At 51.5% G+C, this 18,905-nt stretch overlaps 6 protein-coding genes across 6 annotated transcripts; 2 read left to right on the forward strand and 4 right to left on the reverse strand.

Moving 5' to 3' along the window:
* Nucleotides 1-49: 49 nt before the first annotated feature.
* Nucleotides 50-543, forward strand: J4E92_000538 (uncharacterized protein; the record flags this gene model as incomplete). The annotated part of the gene is made up of 2 exons (XM_051491954.1): nucleotides 50-64; nucleotides 172-543. The coding sequence occupies 2 exons, from the start codon at nucleotides 50-52 to the stop codon at nucleotides 541-543; spliced, it is 387 nt and encodes a 128-aa protein (XP_051357466.1).
* A 1,511-nt stretch (nucleotides 544-2,054) lies between these two features.
* On the forward strand, nucleotides 2,055-3,201 carry J4E92_000539 (uncharacterized protein; the record flags this gene model as incomplete). The annotated part of the gene is made up of 3 exons (XM_051491955.1): nucleotides 2,055-2,102; nucleotides 2,152-2,311; nucleotides 2,369-3,201. The coding sequence occupies 3 exons, from the start codon at nucleotides 2,055-2,057 to the stop codon at nucleotides 3,199-3,201; spliced, it is 1,041 nt and encodes a 346-aa protein (XP_051357467.1).
* Nucleotides 3,202-6,700: 3,499 nt separating this feature from the next.
* J4E92_000540 (uncharacterized protein) lies at nucleotides 6,701-10,244 on the reverse strand (the record flags this gene model as incomplete). The annotated part of the gene is made up of 4 exons (XM_051491956.1): nucleotides 6,701-6,789; nucleotides 7,084-7,200; nucleotides 7,452-8,180; nucleotides 9,608-10,244. 4 exons carry the CDS (start codon nucleotides 10,242-10,244, stop codon nucleotides 6,701-6,703), a joined length of 1,572 nt encoding a protein of 523 aa, XP_051357468.1.
* Nucleotides 10,245-11,697: 1,453 nt separating this feature from the next.
* J4E92_000541 (uncharacterized protein) lies at nucleotides 11,698-13,118 on the reverse strand (the record flags this gene model as incomplete). Its single annotated transcript, XM_051491957.1, has 2 exons — nucleotides 11,698-12,155; nucleotides 12,215-13,118. 2 exons carry the CDS (start codon nucleotides 13,116-13,118, stop codon nucleotides 11,698-11,700), a joined length of 1,362 nt encoding a protein of 453 aa, XP_051357469.1.
* Nucleotides 13,119-15,699: 2,581 nt separating this feature from the next.
* On the reverse strand, nucleotides 15,700-17,323 carry J4E92_000542 (uncharacterized protein; the record flags this gene model as incomplete). Its single annotated transcript, XM_051491958.1, has 3 exons — nucleotides 15,700-16,257; nucleotides 16,308-17,011; nucleotides 17,317-17,323. The coding sequence occupies 3 exons, from the start codon at nucleotides 17,321-17,323 to the stop codon at nucleotides 15,700-15,702; spliced, it is 1,269 nt and encodes a 422-aa protein (XP_051357470.1).
* A 290-nt stretch (nucleotides 17,324-17,613) lies between these two features.
* J4E92_000543 (uncharacterized protein) lies at nucleotides 17,614-18,870 on the reverse strand (the record flags this gene model as incomplete). Its single annotated transcript, XM_051491959.1, has 1 exon — nucleotides 17,614-18,870. One exon carries the CDS (start codon nucleotides 18,868-18,870, stop codon nucleotides 17,614-17,616), a length of 1,257 nt encoding a protein of 418 aa, XP_051357471.1.
* Nucleotides 18,871-18,905: the final 35 nt, after the last annotated feature.

Below are 18,905 nucleotides of genomic sequence, written 5' to 3' on the forward strand. Positions count from 1 at the left end.
GTCCATCACACTTACACCACACTCTCTGTAATCCTCGCAAACTACCAACATGTCTAAACCATACGTACGTCTGCCTCGCATCCGCTAGCGTCTCCTGTCGCAATGCGCGCGACATTCCCATCTCCTATCCAATCCAGTCGCAACCACAACCACGCGCTAACCCTCTCTCAGGACCAAGGCGCACCACCCGCCTATCCCCCACCAGCGCACCAAGATGCTGGCCCAGCCCCCGGCGGCATGCAGCCCTCATACTACAACCAAGGCGGCGCCCAACCCGACTACTACGGCGGCAGCCCGAACCCCTACCAACAAGGCCAGCCTGGCCCCTACGGACCGCCACAGGGCCAGTATGGTCCTCCTCAAGGACAATACGGACCTCCCCAAGGAGGATACAACGGCCAGCAGATGCAGTACCAGCAGGGCCCACCGCCCCCGGGCGGCTACTACCAGGACGACAGGAGGGCTGATGGCGGTGGTGGCGGTCTATTTGCGGGATTGTGCGCTGGTTTGGCGTGCTGCTGTTGCTTGGACTGCTTGTTCTAGACGCGTTGTCGAAACAAGCAAGGCTGGATGGGATGATGGAGATGGGACGCGCAAGAGGCGGCATACCAGATGGAGCAATTTGGCTTTTTGACCGCCGGAGATGCGTATACCATGCGAAGACGGATCGAGAAGACGAGGAATCCGCGTACAAGCTATAGACCGAGGTTTCTTTTGTTCACACTGGGGTCTCTTTGGATATGACTGATTATCGATTTGGAGGCATATCGAGGAGTGCTGCCAGCTATCAACTTACCTAATTCGACGATTTCTTTCTCGGAATTCCGTTCGTACTTGTTCCTGTCTCGAACGCCCATAGTTATGGTTATTGGCTGATTGTACAGGTAATTGCGTTCGAGGACTTTTTGCCAGCACGCCGAGTGCGGCGACTTGAACGAATCTCGGTTTGCGTGCCACGCAAGTAAAGTCTGAGGTGCCATCATTCACCGCAATGAGCCAATGCGCACTCCCGGAGTCGAGCGAAATGCAATCGATTGCTGGCACGCAAGCACCGACGTACACTCACCTTCGGCCGTTAATTTCTCAACTATAACCGCACGATTCCCTGGACTTATTCTAGAAAGGCTGTGAAGCATCGCCGCTACGGGTATATAGATAAGCTTCTGACGACAGCTCGGTCACCGACATCGGATCGCCTAACCGGCGCTCACTCACCGTACAGAGGGGGCTAGACGAGGACGTTGGAAGGTGTGGAAGTTGTGAATCAACAAACATCTCTATCACATCTTTCTTCACATCTTGAGTATTTCACTGCTGCAGGGTTGAGACATGGCGGACAACAACAACCCCTCAGGGTACACTCCTCCTGCTCCTGATGCCGTTTCCGCTTCCGATATACCACCGCCAGCATCTCCCACCATGGACCTGCCTGGATATGTACCGCCTGTATATGAAGTATGTGAAATTTCACCATGTTGTTTGCTGCAGATCAGCTAACTAGCTCAGATATCCAAACAGTGCCAGGAAGAAGCAGAAGGGACCATGTACCCAGACCAGCCCGACAATCCGAATAACGAGCACAAATGGCTGTACTGCGAGAACCACAGCGGGGACACTCTTGGATATTTTGGATGCGTCTGTGACAAGACACAAGAATTTGGTCGCAATCAGTACTTCTCCGCAGATTGCATATTGAGGGAATTGGTCGGTGACGACAAAAGAAGGCGTGCGTACCGTGCCCCCGCCCCAAGGAAATTAGAAAATGAGTGAGAGAGCTAACCCATAACCGGCTAGTATTCCTTAAGCAGTACTCTTCAGGCTGTATTGGTAAGACCTTGATCGATCTCACTGGAGCCTGGGCTCAGTACAATCCGCATATCCCGGTCTCCACTTCTACCACTGCGCAGTCCACCACCACCACGAGCTCTCAACCTAGTACGTCTACTCAACCGAGTACACTGACTCAGGCCACAAGCGCGACCACTTCCGCGGCGTCCTCGAAGACTACTACGACGCGACTCACCACTACAATCACCAATTCCACAACCACCGTAATGCCAACACCGACGGGACCAGCCGATGGACAGATACCCATCTGTGGAGTATGCGCTCTCAAACCCGCTCTTCTGCGCGCTAACTAACATCGACCAGATTCCACAGAAGTGCATGACGACAAAGCCACAGGGTGAGGCGTTGTGTCTTATGGGCGACCTCGACTGCATCTGCAAGGCCAGCAATTCGCTCGAACATAACACGGAGTTCAACCAGCAGTGCGTTCTCGACGCTTGCTACGGTGACATTGGCAGAGAAGGTAAGTCTTATTGTGTAAAGCATAACATTCCGTCGCTCAACACTAACTTCGCTACAGAGTTTCTCGACAGTCTCTACTACCACTGTAACAAGGTAGACAAGGAGCTCATTGACATCCCGAAACGATGGGAGCCCTACCTTCCAGTCACCTTCCCTTCCACACCCGACTCGACGACTAGTGACCCCAAGAATCCTGCGCCTGCTCCTGCCGGTGTCAAGCTCAACGTCCAATCTATCGTGGGAATTGTCATCGGAGTCCTTCTCGTCCTCAGTATGGTTTTCGGATTGCTGTGGCTCTGGTGGAAGAAAAAGAGGGAGGCCAAGAAGCTGCGCGTCGAAAACGCTCAGATGCTTGATGCTATGAACCCTGACGGCTTCAGCAACAGGATCCATACCTTGAGGGGCGACTCATCAATCCGCGACTTCTCAGATCTCCAGGGAACCGGCAGCGCAGGCTCCGACGCCGCAGCATCCAGGCACGGTACCGCATCCACCTACAACGACGCGACACTCGTCGGCTCGCCGCGGAGCACGACTGCCTTCCCCCTCAGCCCTACAACCCCTAAGAGCCCAATTCCTGAGTACGGTACAGCCGACGAAGACTGCGCCATGTCGACGTTCGTCCGGTACCCAGGTCACAAGCCGTACAATGACGGTCAATTCGAGCTACCCAACAACCAGCTTCGCGGCAGTCAAGTCATGCAGGGCCAGCGCAATACGCAAGACGACTCAGCGAGCGAGTATAGCGCACGCCGGCCTAGCTACGGCGATGACTCCATCGACATTCGGCAAGACAGGGAATCGCGGGCACAATTTGAACGGATGCAGCGGGATGAGTGGGAGAGAAATGGGGATCTGGAGCCGCGCCACAACCGCGGAGGTGCATTTTGAGATTGCGTGTTTTGGGTTTTATTGATATCTCCCCATTCTCACCGGTGAACTGCTTCGGAATTTATCCTTGCGGCTCGTGTAGCAGTTCCTGTGGATGCCCGTTGGGCGACGAGCTAGGTTTAGGCTTATCTCCGTTGACCAAGTCGCACGGGACTAGGCGGTGCATGCGAACTGGTAGTGCAAACAAAACATGTGTCACTCGACTCTAGGTGCCCGTGTCTTTGCAACTTACCGTCTCTCGAGTGATAGTCTGCACACTGCCGTTTGCCAAGAGAGACTGAGATTGGTCTGCTAATCGCCCGCCGTTTGTCAGAGGGCAGAGATTTTCAGTGGTGTCACGAGGTTGCGAATTGGACTGGGAGCAAACATTACGTCAGCAGGTGTTGTTGAGGGTCTATAAGATCGGTTTCTGTCGCATCTTACAACTGTTTGGTCTTTTTGAAAGAGTTGAGTGTTACGCAGGCTTAAGATGTGGGTTTACATCATTCTTCTTTGGACCATTGTTCTCGCACAGGATCCTACGCATGATCCCTCGCAGGATGATTGCACTGTTAGGCGTCATACGGAATTTGACGTACCAGATTGTACTGTAAGTCAGGTCTTGCGCTTTTACTACGATGAAGCGCCTAATTTGCTTCCAGGATAGCTGTCTCCTTGGGGACGGCCTCGGAACAGTATGCGCAAGCAATTTCGTATCATTTTGCGACAACAAAGGCGGTATCGATATCTTCTTCAACTTTTACACGGGTTGCATCATTCAATCGTGTGTAGACGACGCAGACATCTACCGTACGCCATCCTCGCTACTGTTTGCCTGACTATTACAGTCTAACTCTTACATAGGCTTCATGATCACCTTCAAAAACGACTGCGAGGGTCGGCTTAATGGACCATTGACCCACATAAGCAACGATGAAGCCGACGAATACCTTCAGTGGGTATTGAAACACGAGAGCACTACTACAGCGTCTGCCACTACAGCTGCAAAGAGCTCAGCCTTTACTTGGCCTGTCACTTCTAGTGACATGTCTTCGAGTACTCACTCTCCAACTTCCAAGCCTGGCGAATCTACGCAGCAATCTTCAGAACCGCCGTCATCATCACCGCCTCCTGCACCATCGTCAGTACCGCCGACTCAGGCTTCCAGTACGGCTTCGCAAGCAGAAGCACCTACACCATTCAACACGGCCAACGTCAACAGTGCTGCGTCGAGCACCACCGCTCCTGGACACATTCACTCCACGACTACTGTCCTTACGGCCCCAAAGCCTACCACCACTGATGCTGCTGCGCCTGCTCTCAGTACTACCGCCATAGCTGGTACAGCAGCAGGCGGTACTGTAGGCATCGCTCTTATAATTGGCCTCATATTCCTCTTCCTGCGTCGCCGCAAGCGTCAATCTTCTCTCGCTTCCTCCGCAGATATATGGGAGCCTTCTCGAAACACTAGCCCGAGGCCCAAACTTCCAAACATCGGCAATGATTCGAGCTTCGGTAGATACTCGGAGATGGAAGCCGGTGCACCGGTGCGTCAACGCTCGAAAGCTGAACTGCATAGCGAGGAAATCCCATCACCACGTCCCCAAACTGGCTACTACATGCCACCAGAAATGAGTGGTGGAGGCAATGAGAGCGTGCGATACTACCAATCAGCACAACGACCTGAACCGCATTGTCATGGCAGCAATATGGACTCTCGATACCCTGAGCTGAGTCCACACGCCGTGAATAGCCTACCATCACCCACTTCGCCCATCTCTCAGACTTCAACTATGCAAGGCTGGCATGCAAACTCGCCTTCCGGCGGACCTGCTATCAGGACAAGCAGCGCCGATCTCCGCAGTGAGGGAGTGAGAAGTCCAGTGAGTGAGCTTGGCACGAATGCACCTCTACGCTCTACACGCTCGGCTGAATTGCATGGCGCGGGGACCATGAGTCCAATGAGTGAGCTTGGTACTGATAGCTTTCGCCAGACGCTTCATGAAGCGGCTGAACTGCACAACGAACCTCTACTTCCGCCGCAGCTTGATCCAAGAAGTCAAGGAAACGTACCGGATGGCGTCGCGGAGATGGAGGATTCGGATATGCATAGAGGACATCGACCTGGGGTAGCTACGAACTTCTGATTTTGCGCTACCAGAGGTGAACCGGAAGTAGTAAGACAGTTAGTGTACGATTAAAGGTAATTAGTAATGAAGAGCGATATTATGCGGCAAGTTTAAAGCCACAGAATTTAATCCGCCGTCAGACTTCATGTTCGCGGTGAATGTTCATTCGAGTTCTCGTCATACTCTCCAATTTAAAAGCATGCATAGACAAGGATACGTGCAGTAATCGTCTCGACTGCGGTGTCTGTAAGGGTCCTTTTCACCGGCGCTATGTACGAACATGCATCGCCGTTGCAGTGCCACGTTCGCGTAACGTTTCGTGAAGCGACATCCGTCTTATTGGATCGTGGAACAATGTTGTCGCAAGGCAGAATCGTTACAGATCCGGACAAGAAGAACGCAACGAAGCCCGACATAGGATCGAGAAACGCCGTTGGATAACCAGCTCACTCTGAAAGATATTGAGTTTCGCTCTACTCAACGAGCTACATCGCCTTTCCATCCTTCTTCACTAGGAATAAGGTCACACCACCTTCTTCCCACCATGTCTGGGCCTTCTACCAACCTTCCATGCAGGTTCCCACCAGTGTAAGTATTGACGGGTCGGCGGTTCAGCCCTATTGGGCCTTTTCTCAGTTCGTTGGGAGATTAGAAAGCGTTGAGATCGGTCTCTTCGTGGCTATGTACTGGTATACATGCACAAAGTGACTTGTTTGGAAGGAGAGCTGCATGTTACCTCAAAAGATTGTTGCTTCCCACGAGAAGTTGTGCAAACAGTGAGTTTCAATAGGCGAGCTCTGTATGTTGTGTACGTTGAGACAGAATATTAGGGAGACCTTTGACTATGTCAAAGCGGAAGTCGTGAGAGGATACCGTGCGCAGAAGCATTTGAATCTACGGATAAAAGCACGCTGTGGCTCTATGCGTACCTAGGTACTGACAGCTCAAACCATACACCCAAACGCTCAGCTAGCCTCAAAAACATCAAAGAGTTGACACGCATTAGCTCAAAAACTGTGTAAGTGAGTGCTTTCTCGTTCTCAGTCCATGGCCATGATGACTGACACCAAAGACCACAGCAATCCAACAAAATACAATCATGGCAACCACAACACTCGCCACCTCTCTTATCGCAGCCTCCACTGCACCAGCAGAAAGCGCCGCTTCCACCAATCCCAACGAGTATGTCTACTTCGGCGTTCACGGCAAAGCCATCATGATCGGCCTGGCAGCCACAGTTGCGCTTCTCTTCTTCATCCTCGTCTGCATGGCGTGCTGCTGGCCTAAAGAGAAGAAGCGGAACGACCAAGGAGGCTATGTGACGACGACTTATTGGAACGGCGCTGGGAAGAAGGGGAGGTGCTGTTAGATCGGATGATAATGGTCTGGGATCAGAGGTTGAACGATCGCGCGGTTGGTGGAGAGGGTGACATGTCGATGCGGTGGTCTTCGAGATGTAGCGAGGTGTCAATACTATACACTGCGATACAAGTAATACAGCCTGTTGAACTGAAGTGACAACTAAGCGACGTCTTGAAGAAATAGGGAGGTTAATGCCCGTCAGCCCACCAGGCCTCCACCAACACCCCATCCGTAAACATGGGATCGTACGACGCGTGCAACCAGCGCGATCATGGCCGCTTAGAAGGTTTACTTCTCATCCCTCTTTCTATCTTAACGAACTTTTTCCTGCATCCTGGCTGAACAAGATGGCTGGCAACCTTACATTCAGTGCACCATCTAGGCAACCCAAATGTCACAACAGTCCCCTTACTATCCTCAGAGACACCGTCCACAACGTCCTGCAGCGAGCGGGTTGGGTCGGTCGGCAGCGAATTCTTCAAGACCATCTGTACGGCACTGATGATGGTGTATGCCGCATCGTTACTGGCTGTATGACCATCGCGAAACTCCACGCCAAAGTGTGGGATCAAAGTTTTGAATTTTAAATTTTGTCAAATACACAAATATTTCCAGCTTAAACGCTTTCTCCTACGAGTAAATTTATAAAAAAATAGGCCCTCTGCCTACCTGCAGGTTACAAGGGGCTTAACTAATAGTCTTAGGCCTTTTAGCCCGGAGACGAGCTATAAACAAAAAAATTATTAAATTGCTAGAAGACACCTCTACAACAAGAACTACAAAACTCTATAAGCCCTTTCGGGCCTAAAGATATGACTAAGGCTATGATCAAAGTTTTTAGTGCGATTTGCTGGCCCTTTTTCTGACCCTTTCCACGAATACCCTGCTCATTCGCAATCTTCTGGGTATCGATGATAGCGACAACGTTGCTGTCGAATTTGGGGTCGATACCAAGTTCTTCTTGCAGCATCCGAAGGTCGTTCTTGACTGAGTGGCCGAGGAATATGACTGGGCATTTAGGACCATCCTCGTTGTCATCATCAATAGGCCACGCGAGTGTTTCGACCAGGAACTCTTTTGCGTCTTCCTTCGTGGCAAAGCGCGTTGAGCCGAAGTGATTTCTTTCGGGGTTTCCTTTGACGAACCTCCAGTTGATAAGGTGTGCGTTCTCGCGTACACGAATGTGATAGTAGTAGATATTCCGCAAGATCTTTTCCCCATGTATACCGGGACTGTTGAGAACTGGCGCCATTTCTTTCCGCGAAAACGTATTGAGCCCATATTCTGTCAGCACTCGTGGCTCTATCTCGTGCATTTCGCAATCCATGGTGACAACGATGGTATGCGCCGCTAGTGGTGGTGCGCCGGGTATCTCCATACCAAGGCCATACTGCAATATCTGGGTATGGCTTTTACCCAGGAAGAAGCGTCGGACCTCTTCCATGGGCGTTTCAACGACATGCGAGACGGTAGCTGTGTTGGTGCCATAAAGCTCCTCGAGAGAATCAACTGAGTTGATTGAAGCGCTTGAAGACATATCAAGCGATTAATATACGTATGCTGCTACCAGATATCGGGTTTCTGGTCGGGAAGTTTTGTATCGTGGATGTTGTGATCTCGTTGAAGCTATTAGAATCGCTAATGAAGAAGACTTTTCGGGGGTTTAAATAAAGTTGTGTGTCTTTATAGACCCCTGATTGTTGTTAATGAGGTGCTATCTAGCAAGGTGGCCCCATACGTGGTACCAGGGTTCGCGGCGTCGCTACCTGTAACCTATCTCTAAAGATGCCAGTAGAAGCTCGAGTATTACCACACCAATGGTGGCCCCACCATGAGTAGAGCGTATGATAATGCTGCATTGCCAAATTGTAGGTACCAGCTTGGTCAGCCCTGCATACTGGAAGAATTGCATACGCGGGCATTGCGAAAACCTGGGTTATACTGTCTGATACCTCATTGGCATGCTTACTATTCTCCGCCGAGTTGGTGTTTTGCATTGGTAAGAGTGAAGAATCGAGTAATGTAACAACGTCATCATGGTATAGAACCAAGGGTAGTCTTGTGCTGCATGCTGTGCATCTGAAAGTCCGCATGTACGCGCACTCGTTGCTCTACTCAGACGAACTTGGTCGATGATTGCATGTTGCGATCGTACCAAAAGACGCATTCAGCGACATTACTTGACTCTGAATGGGTGGCTTGATTCTAGGAGAGCTACAATTACCTAGGTCATGATTGGAGCTACAGTCAGACCGTCTTTTCCTACCTGAGTTCGTCCAGTGTGCGCCGCTTGCGCTTCCAAACAAGTAATTCAGTTCGCAGCTTCGTAACGTACTCATTTGCTTCTGGGATCCGTAGAAGCGGCTGAGCTCGCGATATCGTCAAGTTGGTACACATGAGTTCCTATTGAGGAAGCTCGAAATGTACTAGCCAGAACGTGATATCTCGACCCGAAAGAAGTAATATGCGCTGCGTCACGAAGTCCAACATCGAGCAAACCCTCTCGTACCCTTTGGCGTTCAGCCGATCAGATGTGAGTGGCTTAGAAGCCCATGAGTACGGCGCATTGCTAGACATATTGAGATCGCCTTGTATTTCGAGTTGATCAAGCGTGACGCGCCCGAGCCGATGCATGTCTCTCATTGTTACAAATATCTCTCTCCATGCTGCTATACTCGTGCCTGTGACTGTGACATGCGAAAAGCTCACATCTTCCAGTGTCGAGCGATGACGGAGAAGCATCCGAAGCAAATTGCGCCCGTGACTGCGAGATCGGAAGAGATGTAGCGTTCGAAGACTGGTCCAGGAGGACTGCACAAAGACAGTCCGCAGCATCCGGTACTCAAAGTCACAGCTGCGTCCATAGAAGTGCTCGACTGCAGTAGCGTAGATCATCATCTCCGATATCCATGTTAGCAAGGCAGGAATCTCGCTACCATCGATATCACTCATTGCGCAATCGAAAGTTAGACTTCGTATCCGCGAAGCTATGGCTCTCCAGCTTTGATGACCAGGATCATAAATCCTGCCGTTCGATGGAAGATTCGCCGCAGTGATTGTCAGGTCAACTGTGAGCTTGTCCAAATCAACCGTGCTCAGTATTCTCGAAAGATTCTCCAGCATGATGACCTCGGCGTAATACTCCATGAAGAGAAGGCCATCGAGGCTAAACTCCAATAGAGTTTTCGAACCAGATGGGGCCAAATCGGTGGTCACTTCGATGGCGTGTGCTCCGACTGCGCGATAGAGCGACATGGTACCTCTACTCCGTAGTATGGGTTTGGCGAATCGTTCTTCGTAATATGCCCCTATAGGACGGGGATTGATCTTGATACTCTTCAAGTTCGTAAGCTTTCCGATGGCATCTCGAACGTATTTGGCCGCTGTGCTAAAGCGGTTCTGGTGCTCGACCAGTCTCTTGAGTGTGCCTTCGTACTTTTGAAGCCAGTGGGTATAGCCACCTCGGTCATTCCAACGAACCACTAATGCTGATCCTGAACCTCTTCCGGTAAGGCCTTTCCAAAGCGGCTCCGGAAGCTTGACCATGGGCCATACGGGTCGGGCAGAATCCATGTATATGTAGCTTTGAGGGTGTGGACATCCCATAGACGGTTCTTCCCACGGCTCTTTGATATATCGAAGGTCCACATCCAGATTCGTATTTAATACCTCTGGGCCAAACTCCAACTCTTCCACATACGTGCACAGATGCTCGTTTTCAGACAGGTCCTTCAGAATTGCCAGACTCCATGGCATGAGGCTGAACTTGGAGGAAGCGAGATGACGCTGTAGGAATGCGTCTTGGGTCTTCGAATGGATGATTCGACTAGTGAGACGGAGACTAGAAAGGCTTACGGGGTCGAGGATGAAGCTCTCTCCGTCTGCGTACGACGACCGTGAGTGACAAATCTGCGTCCAGATCTCAGGAGGTAAACCTTCAAATGTAGGTTCTGGTTTTCCAGGGAGTGGCGGCTGCGACATCGCTCGTGCGGCAGATAGTTGGATGTGTGCCAAGCTGCGAAGTGGTGATCAAGAAAGGCATTTAGCGACGTTTAACGAGGAAGTGAGCTGGAAGAGTTTGTCTGTCTCCCTGGAATCGCTTTCTCACAGGTGGGCAAGCGACTACGACACGCGAAAGACAATCATTTCTCCTAATACCATGGCTTCTATGGCGATTTCGAGAAAAGACCATAATCAGATGTCAGGAAACCAAAGTCTCCTGCAATATGCCGCCAAACAGCTGCGGAATGGGTAGGTAAAACAGATGTTTACGTCTCCGAAACTCCACAATGTTGACTGGATCCATTAGTAAAGAAGGTTCTAGAAGATTACCGTAACTGCTGCACCAGGGGGAACAGGTCAATCCAATCGCCTACTTGCAGTGTTGTCCAGTGCCAGCATCTATGCAGAGACAACGCCCAGGGTAGCTCGAGGTTGCGTGGCCCTTGCACATAGTTGAGTTGCAGATGGATGCTAAGCCTTCGTGCATCTGCCCAATGGAGGCGCACTCGATCAGCCACACGTTGGGCGGCCGTATTGCATCCAGTCTAGCTGTTGAGAGAGAAGGAATCTAAGGATACCCGAATGATGTACCTGGAATGTGCAGAAGTGATAACGTGGTGGAGATCGCATCTAGCTCGCGACAGGGTGCGAGGCATTGGGTGGGGTGGCGAAATCCTGGTCAAAGCTTCTTGGCGTCGCGTCTCCTTCCAATGGTCCCGCGACGCGAAGATGACGCGACATTCTGCCCTCAGCCTTCTGACTACCTGCGCCAACTTGGGCCCAACAGCAACATCTGGCATCGTCGAGCAGTTCCAGGTCTGAATCAAGACAACACACGAAAAAATGGTTGCTCAAAGTAAGAGAGCATGCTTACTGGGTCACTTTAGACACAGAGGTGATATTTGGCGCATCTGAACAGGTTTTATTGAAGCATTGAATCACGCTCATGACCAGAAACAAATACAACGGACACCTCCACCACCGCATAAGCACGCCTCTGCTTCCACCCCCAAACCCGACGCGCTCAAGACCTCCTCGGAGCCGAACTTGTCTTTCCAATCCCGCCGCCACCTACGCCAAAAGTACCCGGCCTCTTGCTTGGCTGGAAGCTCATCTGTCTCGTCTCATTTGTGGCGGGCTGGGAGGGCGCCACGGGAACGGGATCCAGCAGAGCAGGCGCGGAGGTCTTCGCCGGACACGGCATTGCCGGGGGAGACTTGGAGGGGGCTGTGAAGCCGGCAAACACGAATGGAGGGGCGGCAGAGGCGACATGCTGAGTCGCGCAGGAGGTATTCCGTGCGTTCTGCATGATAGCAGGAGGGGCACTGAAGGTGTTGTAGCCGACGGGGGGTACCGAAGAGGCAGCGGCCACGATGGCTGGAGTGGAAGCGACGACGACACTGGGGCCAGCCTCGACAACCCTGTTGCCAAAGACGCGCAGACCAGACAGCGGATACCGAATGCCATGAAGGCGCAAGCCACCTAGACAATGATTAGTAAACGGTCTTCAAATCAGTAGAGGATATGTTAGGAGAACATACCTTGTGGAAGGAGAGGACAGGGGAGGCCATCACAGACAGCCATGGCGTAGTCCAAGTAAGTCTGGAACTGGGCTCCGTCGATACCGAGCTCCGCAAGGTCAATGCCAGCATTGCCCGCAAGAGCCCCAAGGAACAACACCACGACGGTCATCTGAACACCTCCCGCCTCCACCATCCGGTGGATATACTCCTTGAGGGCGTTGAATATGGCGACCTGGGCGTCGCGCTGGTACATATCGCGGCCGTGCTGAAGAGCGATCGGCTCCAGCTCGTTCACCCTTTTGCTCTTGGCCTCAAGGGCTACCTCCAGCCGGTTCCGCTCGCAGAGAAGGGTCGACACCGTTGTGTCGTTGCGCTTGTGGATAATGGCATCTTTCAGCCGGGAAATCTCGTCGCACTTCGACTGAAGCTCCAGCTTCAGCTTGGCGATGGTGTGGTGGGAGGTGAGGCGGTCGGCGTCAACGGCGGTGACGTTGTAGTGTCGCTCATATATGGCGACTTTGCCAGTCAACTTGTTGATCTGGCGCCGGAGCGTTTCGATGGTGGCCTCACAGTCGACCAGCGACTGCTTACCGGGAGGGGGGACGTAAGCGGCACCCGAATTCTGCTCAAATGCCAGCACTCGAGCTTTCAGGGCCGCTATCGTCGTGTCGCGAGAGAGGACAGCAAGCTCACGAACCAGCGCGGCGAGAATCCGGACAGAGGAAGAGAGGGCACGGCAGGCTGGTGGCGAGGACCGAAGGATACAGCAGCCGGCAAAAAACCATGCCCCAGAGGATAGATGGGGACCAGCCCCATCCTCCAGCGCGGCTGGAAGAAAACCCAGAAGGCCGAACGAAGTTGCGACCTGAAGAGCGAAGAACATGACTGCGACCAGCGCAAAGAAGAGGAAAGTGGACGACATGTCAGTTTGTTTTGAGGGTTTGTATGTCGTTGTGAGGAAAGTGTGAGATGGACGAGCAAGTCAAGAGCAGGAGGTTGATTTTATATGCTGGCTGAGAACTGCAAAATGTGCTACTGACTGCTGTACGTTGCGACAATACGAAAGTCTCTATTGTCTGGAGGGGGTGCAGGACGCAATACCCTCACTAACACCGCGACCACAAGGACTACAATAGCTTTCATCAATCTGACCGCGTCTAGTCGAAGTGACTGCAGATATCTCACAACAGTAATAGCCAAAGTCTGGCTCTGCAATAACTCCATGACGATAGACCGATCACATGCAGCTTTCACCTTCACCTCGCGAACAGCCAACGTCAGCCGCGACACTGTGGTTTGGCTTACTCTTGGCTATCATACATCCTCTCGTAGGTACCTCGCATAGGATCCTCCGCTCTGCCATCGCATGAGCTCTCGCATGACAGCGTTGCTCTGAGACTCGACTTTGATGACATAATCAGATCATGACGCTGTACCCAATTGGGATAGATAGATGATCACACCAAATCCGCCTACGATGCAGAGCAGCTAGTTCGATGTTGCTACATGAATCTTTACCAGCTCTTTCAGGTGGATATGGTCGCTTTATTGACCATTGCATGCGTAAGCATGTGATTGTGTGATCCAGTCTTGAGCAAGCGTGGTGGGCGTCAGAGCGGGGAAGTCTCAGCCTGATGCCTTCCAAGAATCCACACGACTATTCCATGTCCACCACCTACAAACCACACATACCACAGAGGTACCTCGGAAATGCGCCTTATTAATTGCATAACTTATGAGCTCGAGGAGTTCATTGGCAGCAACATCCCAAATTACGCCATCTTATCTCATACGTGGGGTCCCGAAGAAGTCATATTCTCAGATTTGCCTTTGCGCCAGCATTCTACCAGAACAAAGGCTGGATACCGGAAGATCGAATTCACCTGCGGCCAAGCGGTACAAGACGGGCTGGCTTATGCATGGGTAGATACGTGCTGTATCGACAAGACATCAAGCGCGGAGCTTTCAGAAGCTATCAACTCCATGTTCTATTGGTATTCAAATTCCGTCAAATGTTATGCTTTCCTAGAGGACGTTCTGGCCGGTGAAATTGAAGGAACTCTCCCAAAAAGCCGATGGTTCACCCGCGGCTGGACGCTGCAAGAGCTGATCGCGCCTGAAAACGTGTTCTTCTACGACAAGTCTTGGACGTTTTTCGGAGAAAGACAAACCCTTGCGCAAAACATCTCTGATATTACCAGAATTGACCTAGCAGTACTTCGCTACGGTCTAGTCAACAGAAGGAATATGTACAGAGCGTCGTATGCGATATCGCTTGATGCCCTCTGCATAGCAAGAAAGATGTCATGGGCATCTAATCGAATTACAAGTCGCCAGGAAGACGTTGCATACTGTTTGCTGGGATTATTCAATATCAATATGCCGCTTTTGTATGGAGAAGGCGAGCGCGCTTTCGCACGCCTGCAAGAAGAGATCATAAGGAGGAGCGACAGCGATGACTCAATTCTGGCTTGGGGCTTGAACAGCGAGGCAACTCTGTTTTCACCGGGAAATCTCATACCTGTCCATGATGGAGTACAAATGAAGGAGCAGGAGCTACTAGCGAGGTCTCCAAAAGCATTCGAGAACTGCACGGATCTAACATTGCCACTTGCCTCAGAAGTGTCTTTTTCCCTTACAAATACTGGAATCAACTTGCGAATCCCGACAATTTACATGCAAGTACCAGAACTCAAATCAAAGCTTGGGTATTGCCTTATCGGGCTTCTTAGCTGCTCGGCAGGTGCTGATACGCGCTCTCACATGCTTGGAATTATCCTACATCCTCTCCACAGAGATGACGATCAACATTCCCTACGGCCTGTGTACAGAGGTGGAGCCTACTCAAGTAATGGGACATGGAATACCTACAACGCCTTTAATACGGTATTTGTGAGTACCAGAGATGCCATCAAACGTACTGAGGGCAGCGTCACTATCGTTCGTATGAACCGACGGGTTGGCAGGTTCCATGAGTCATATGTCATCAATAACTCAAAGCATTTCTTCGAAAAACTGGGTTGGCGCCTCGCAGATGTAGCAGGATGGTCTCAACACCATACTGGCGAATACGTACCAAGAGATCCCAAAAATTGGGATCCGACAACAATGACTTACACACGTCTCGTTAAAGAGAGCCCACTTAACATGTTGTCTTTGGAGTTCTCGAGCGAGGATGGACCATCCCCATCATCGTATACACTGGATATCAGTGTGGAAAGTCAAAGTCCACGTCCTGAGGCAAGATCCGAAGCTATCTTTGAGTGTAAAGATGGAAGCCATGTTCAACTTACTGTTACTTGGGTGGATGAAGGCATGATACATCAATGGAGAGTTTTCAGCATCAACATCGGTATCGTCGCGGTCTTCTAGATAGTGCTGACATCACTATGCGTGATGAGATGAAAGGGATGCGATTCAATATAGCCGTATTGCACCTTTGTCCAGTAGTCCCTTGGCTAGGGCTTATCCTGCCAAAATCGAAATTGCTAGGATAGATAATTCTAGCAGCTGAGTGCCGCAGCAAAAGCCACAGCCAAGACCGCCGTGACACTTGCAGCGATTGTCCCCGCCGCACCCGTCTCTTTGGGCACTTCCGCACCAGATGTACCCGACGCATCCCCGCTTTGCGTCGCGTTGTCACCACCCCCAGCTTCCGTCCCATTCGAAGCGAGCGGTTTAGCCTTGGAGAACAGCAAGCTCTGCACTATAGCCAGCGCACTGAACACCTCACCTAAATTGCCGTCGCTAGCAGTTTCCAAAGTATCCGCATGATCCCATGAGTGCGAGCACTTGACGTCTTCCGAAACTTCTTCGCATATACCGGCGGCGGCTTTGGCGGACGCTTCGAGCTTCTTGGTGAGCGGCTCTGCGAGGGAAGGGGCAGCGATAACTGCACGGGCATACGAGCGTGCGGTGATACCTTTGAAAGAACGCATATCGATGCTGCACTTACCGTTACGTTCGCAGGCCATCTCTGTGAGGATATCGTCTTCGAAGAAGATATTGGAAGAGTTCACGAAGCCTTGTACGGCATCGGTCCATTTCTGTTCGCCGTTGGTCTGCCGGTGGCTATCAGCATGAAACTGGTCAAACAAGGAGAGATACTCACGATGTTCTGCATGATAGCAGAGCCCTCCGTATATACCGAGTGGATGTACGACCACTGCACGCGATTGGCGTCCTCGCAATTATCCAAGCTGGCAGAAGTACCGTCGTAAACATCATAATCATCGCTGATCAATCCCCGGTCCTTGGCCCAGGTATACGATTTATCCGCCCATTCAGAGTAAGTTCCGTTGCCGGTAAGCTTGGCTAGGCGGGCAGCCAGGAGGAAGAAGTCGCCGGTGGCAGCATTGGATTTGTAGTCATATCCAGACTGGAACGTGAAGATTGTATAACGAAGACCTCCTCCACAGGTTTCTTCGTCCCATCTTAGCACCTGCACATCGAATACCTCGGCAGCGTATTCAGCCCACGATCTGTTCTCTGGTGGTGAGAAGCCAGTTTCGGCCGCGATCAGGGCTGCTAGAGCCCAGGTGGTTTGATCCTCGTTGGTAATTTGTCCAGTTTGATTCGCTGGCATAAAGGCAGAATCCTCACCAAGCTGCGCTTGGATACCTTCGGAAACGATAGAGTCATACTGGCTATCGCCAGTCAGGTATGAATAGTCGATCAGCGCGTTGAAGACGAGACCGGCTTCCCACCAGTAGTAGGGATCGGGGAAGATGCCTGGGATTCCAGATTCGGTCACGCTCTTATTGTAGAAGGTGACGAGACCGTTAGCAAGCGTCTTTGCAGCACTCTTGATGGAGTCTATCGATGTTAAGCTTTAGTTACGCAAGTGGGGACGACCGCTGTTACCCTGGTTCTGAACATCCAAGTCTAGCGCGGCGGTAGAGCTGATGATGCATGACAAACTGAGTGACAGGACGCTAGCGCGTGCGAACATGATGAAAGACGAAAAGAGTGTAGTCGGGCTGTGAAATAGAAGTTGACAGTAGAAAAGCCAGTACTTCAAAAAGCAACAAGACAGGAAAAGCAGTTGGTGAGGTTTGTCAAGTGGCACAGGATCAGCGCCAGTATTGTCAATCCAGCCGCAGTGCTATGCGTCCAGTCACGGTTCATCGGCTAGCTAGCGCAGAACGCCTGAACCCACATAGCCTTGTTGCTCATCTCGCATAGCCATTCAGGGGCAGAGCATCGTATGAGACGTGTATACGGGCGTAAAGCTGCCTTGCGATGGACGTTGGAAACAGCACAGCCCTACGATAAATATAGGTGCGCCCTGGTTGCGGGGCCAAGAGCAGCCACAAGATGTCATCTTTCATGTTTGAGTATGTCCATGTAGCTAACCATGCGCATGGAGTTGGTTGAACAAACTCTCTCTGTGCACCTCAAGGTCATGCGGCATCGCGTCAATTCGCCTTCCGTCCGATACCCATCTTCGCGACTAGGGCCTCCGCGATGTCGCGCGCAAAGTTTTGATCATTGATCGCGCGCTCGTCCTCGATTATCTCGACCTTACTATCCTGGAGCCCTCTTCTTATCGCATCGAAGAGCGCCGCATCCGCCTTTTCGTCTTGAAACGGCCCATCAGGGACCGCGATCATGCTAATACCGCCCTTTGGAAGCCATATCTGAATCACCTCAGGGTTCTTTGCATGAGTTCTCAACTTCGCCGCAATGAAATCGCCGACTTGAGTCGCTTCGTCTACGGATGTCCTCATCAGGGTGACGACAGGGTTGTGCTCGTAAAGTTTGCGGTCTTTGTATCGTTCCGGTACCGTGTTCATGGGGCCAAAGTTTGTCATGTCAGTCGCGCCTACAGAGACGATATATGGTATTCCAGCTTCTGCAGCAGCCTCGAGACGATGCTCGCCCGCGCTCATCACACCGCCAGTGATGTGGTCGCATATTTCGGTAGTGGTAAGATCCAGCACTGCATCAAGGCCTCCTTCTTTGACAAGTCGCTCCATTGCTTTCCCACCGTGGCCGGTAGCGTGGAAGACGTACGTTTCAATATCGTAATTTGCTTCCAGATGTGTTCGTATAGAATCGACGGCTGGGGTAGTAACACCGAACATGGTAATACCGACGCGCTTCTTCTGAGATTGGAGGGCATCTTTTTGACGAGACGCGTATGCTCGAGCCATTCCTGCGATGGCGGCTCCAGCGTTGCTGAGCACGTTTCGGAGTACCTCGTTCAGACCAGCGACGTCCACTACGCTGTACATCAAAGTGATATCCGTTTCTCCAACGATGGGTCCAGTGTCACCGCTTGCGACGGTAGAAACGATAAGTTTGGGGAAGCCGATGGGAAGTGCGGTTCTCATCACTTCTGCCGCTAGGGATGTGCCACCCGAGCCTCCTGCGTTGATGACAGCGTGTATCTTTCCTTCTTCAAACAATTTCTTGACTGCCTTGGTAGCGCGAGCAGCCATCGTCTTGATGACTTCGCCTCGAGGTAACTCACTCACATCTTCTACGCCACCTTGATCCTTCAGCAGTTGGTCTTGACTGATGCTGATGGAACTGTGCCTTATGCGCTTTCTACCCACATCCATCAACGTCACGTCGACATTATTTTGTTCTATTTCTTTGCGGAGGAAAAGAAGCTCCTCCAACTTTGTGTCGCAAGTACCGAGAAGTACGACGCGTGGGTGAGAGGACATAATGATATAATCATCTGATAAAGAGTACAGAAGGT

Source organism: Alternaria infectoria (genome assembly GCF_024043175.1).
Source record: "Alternaria infectoria strain BMP 0036 chromosome Unknown scaffold_1, whole genome shotgun sequence".
NCBI lineage: Eukaryota > Fungi > Ascomycota > Dothideomycetes > Pleosporales > Pleosporaceae > Alternaria > Alternaria infectoria.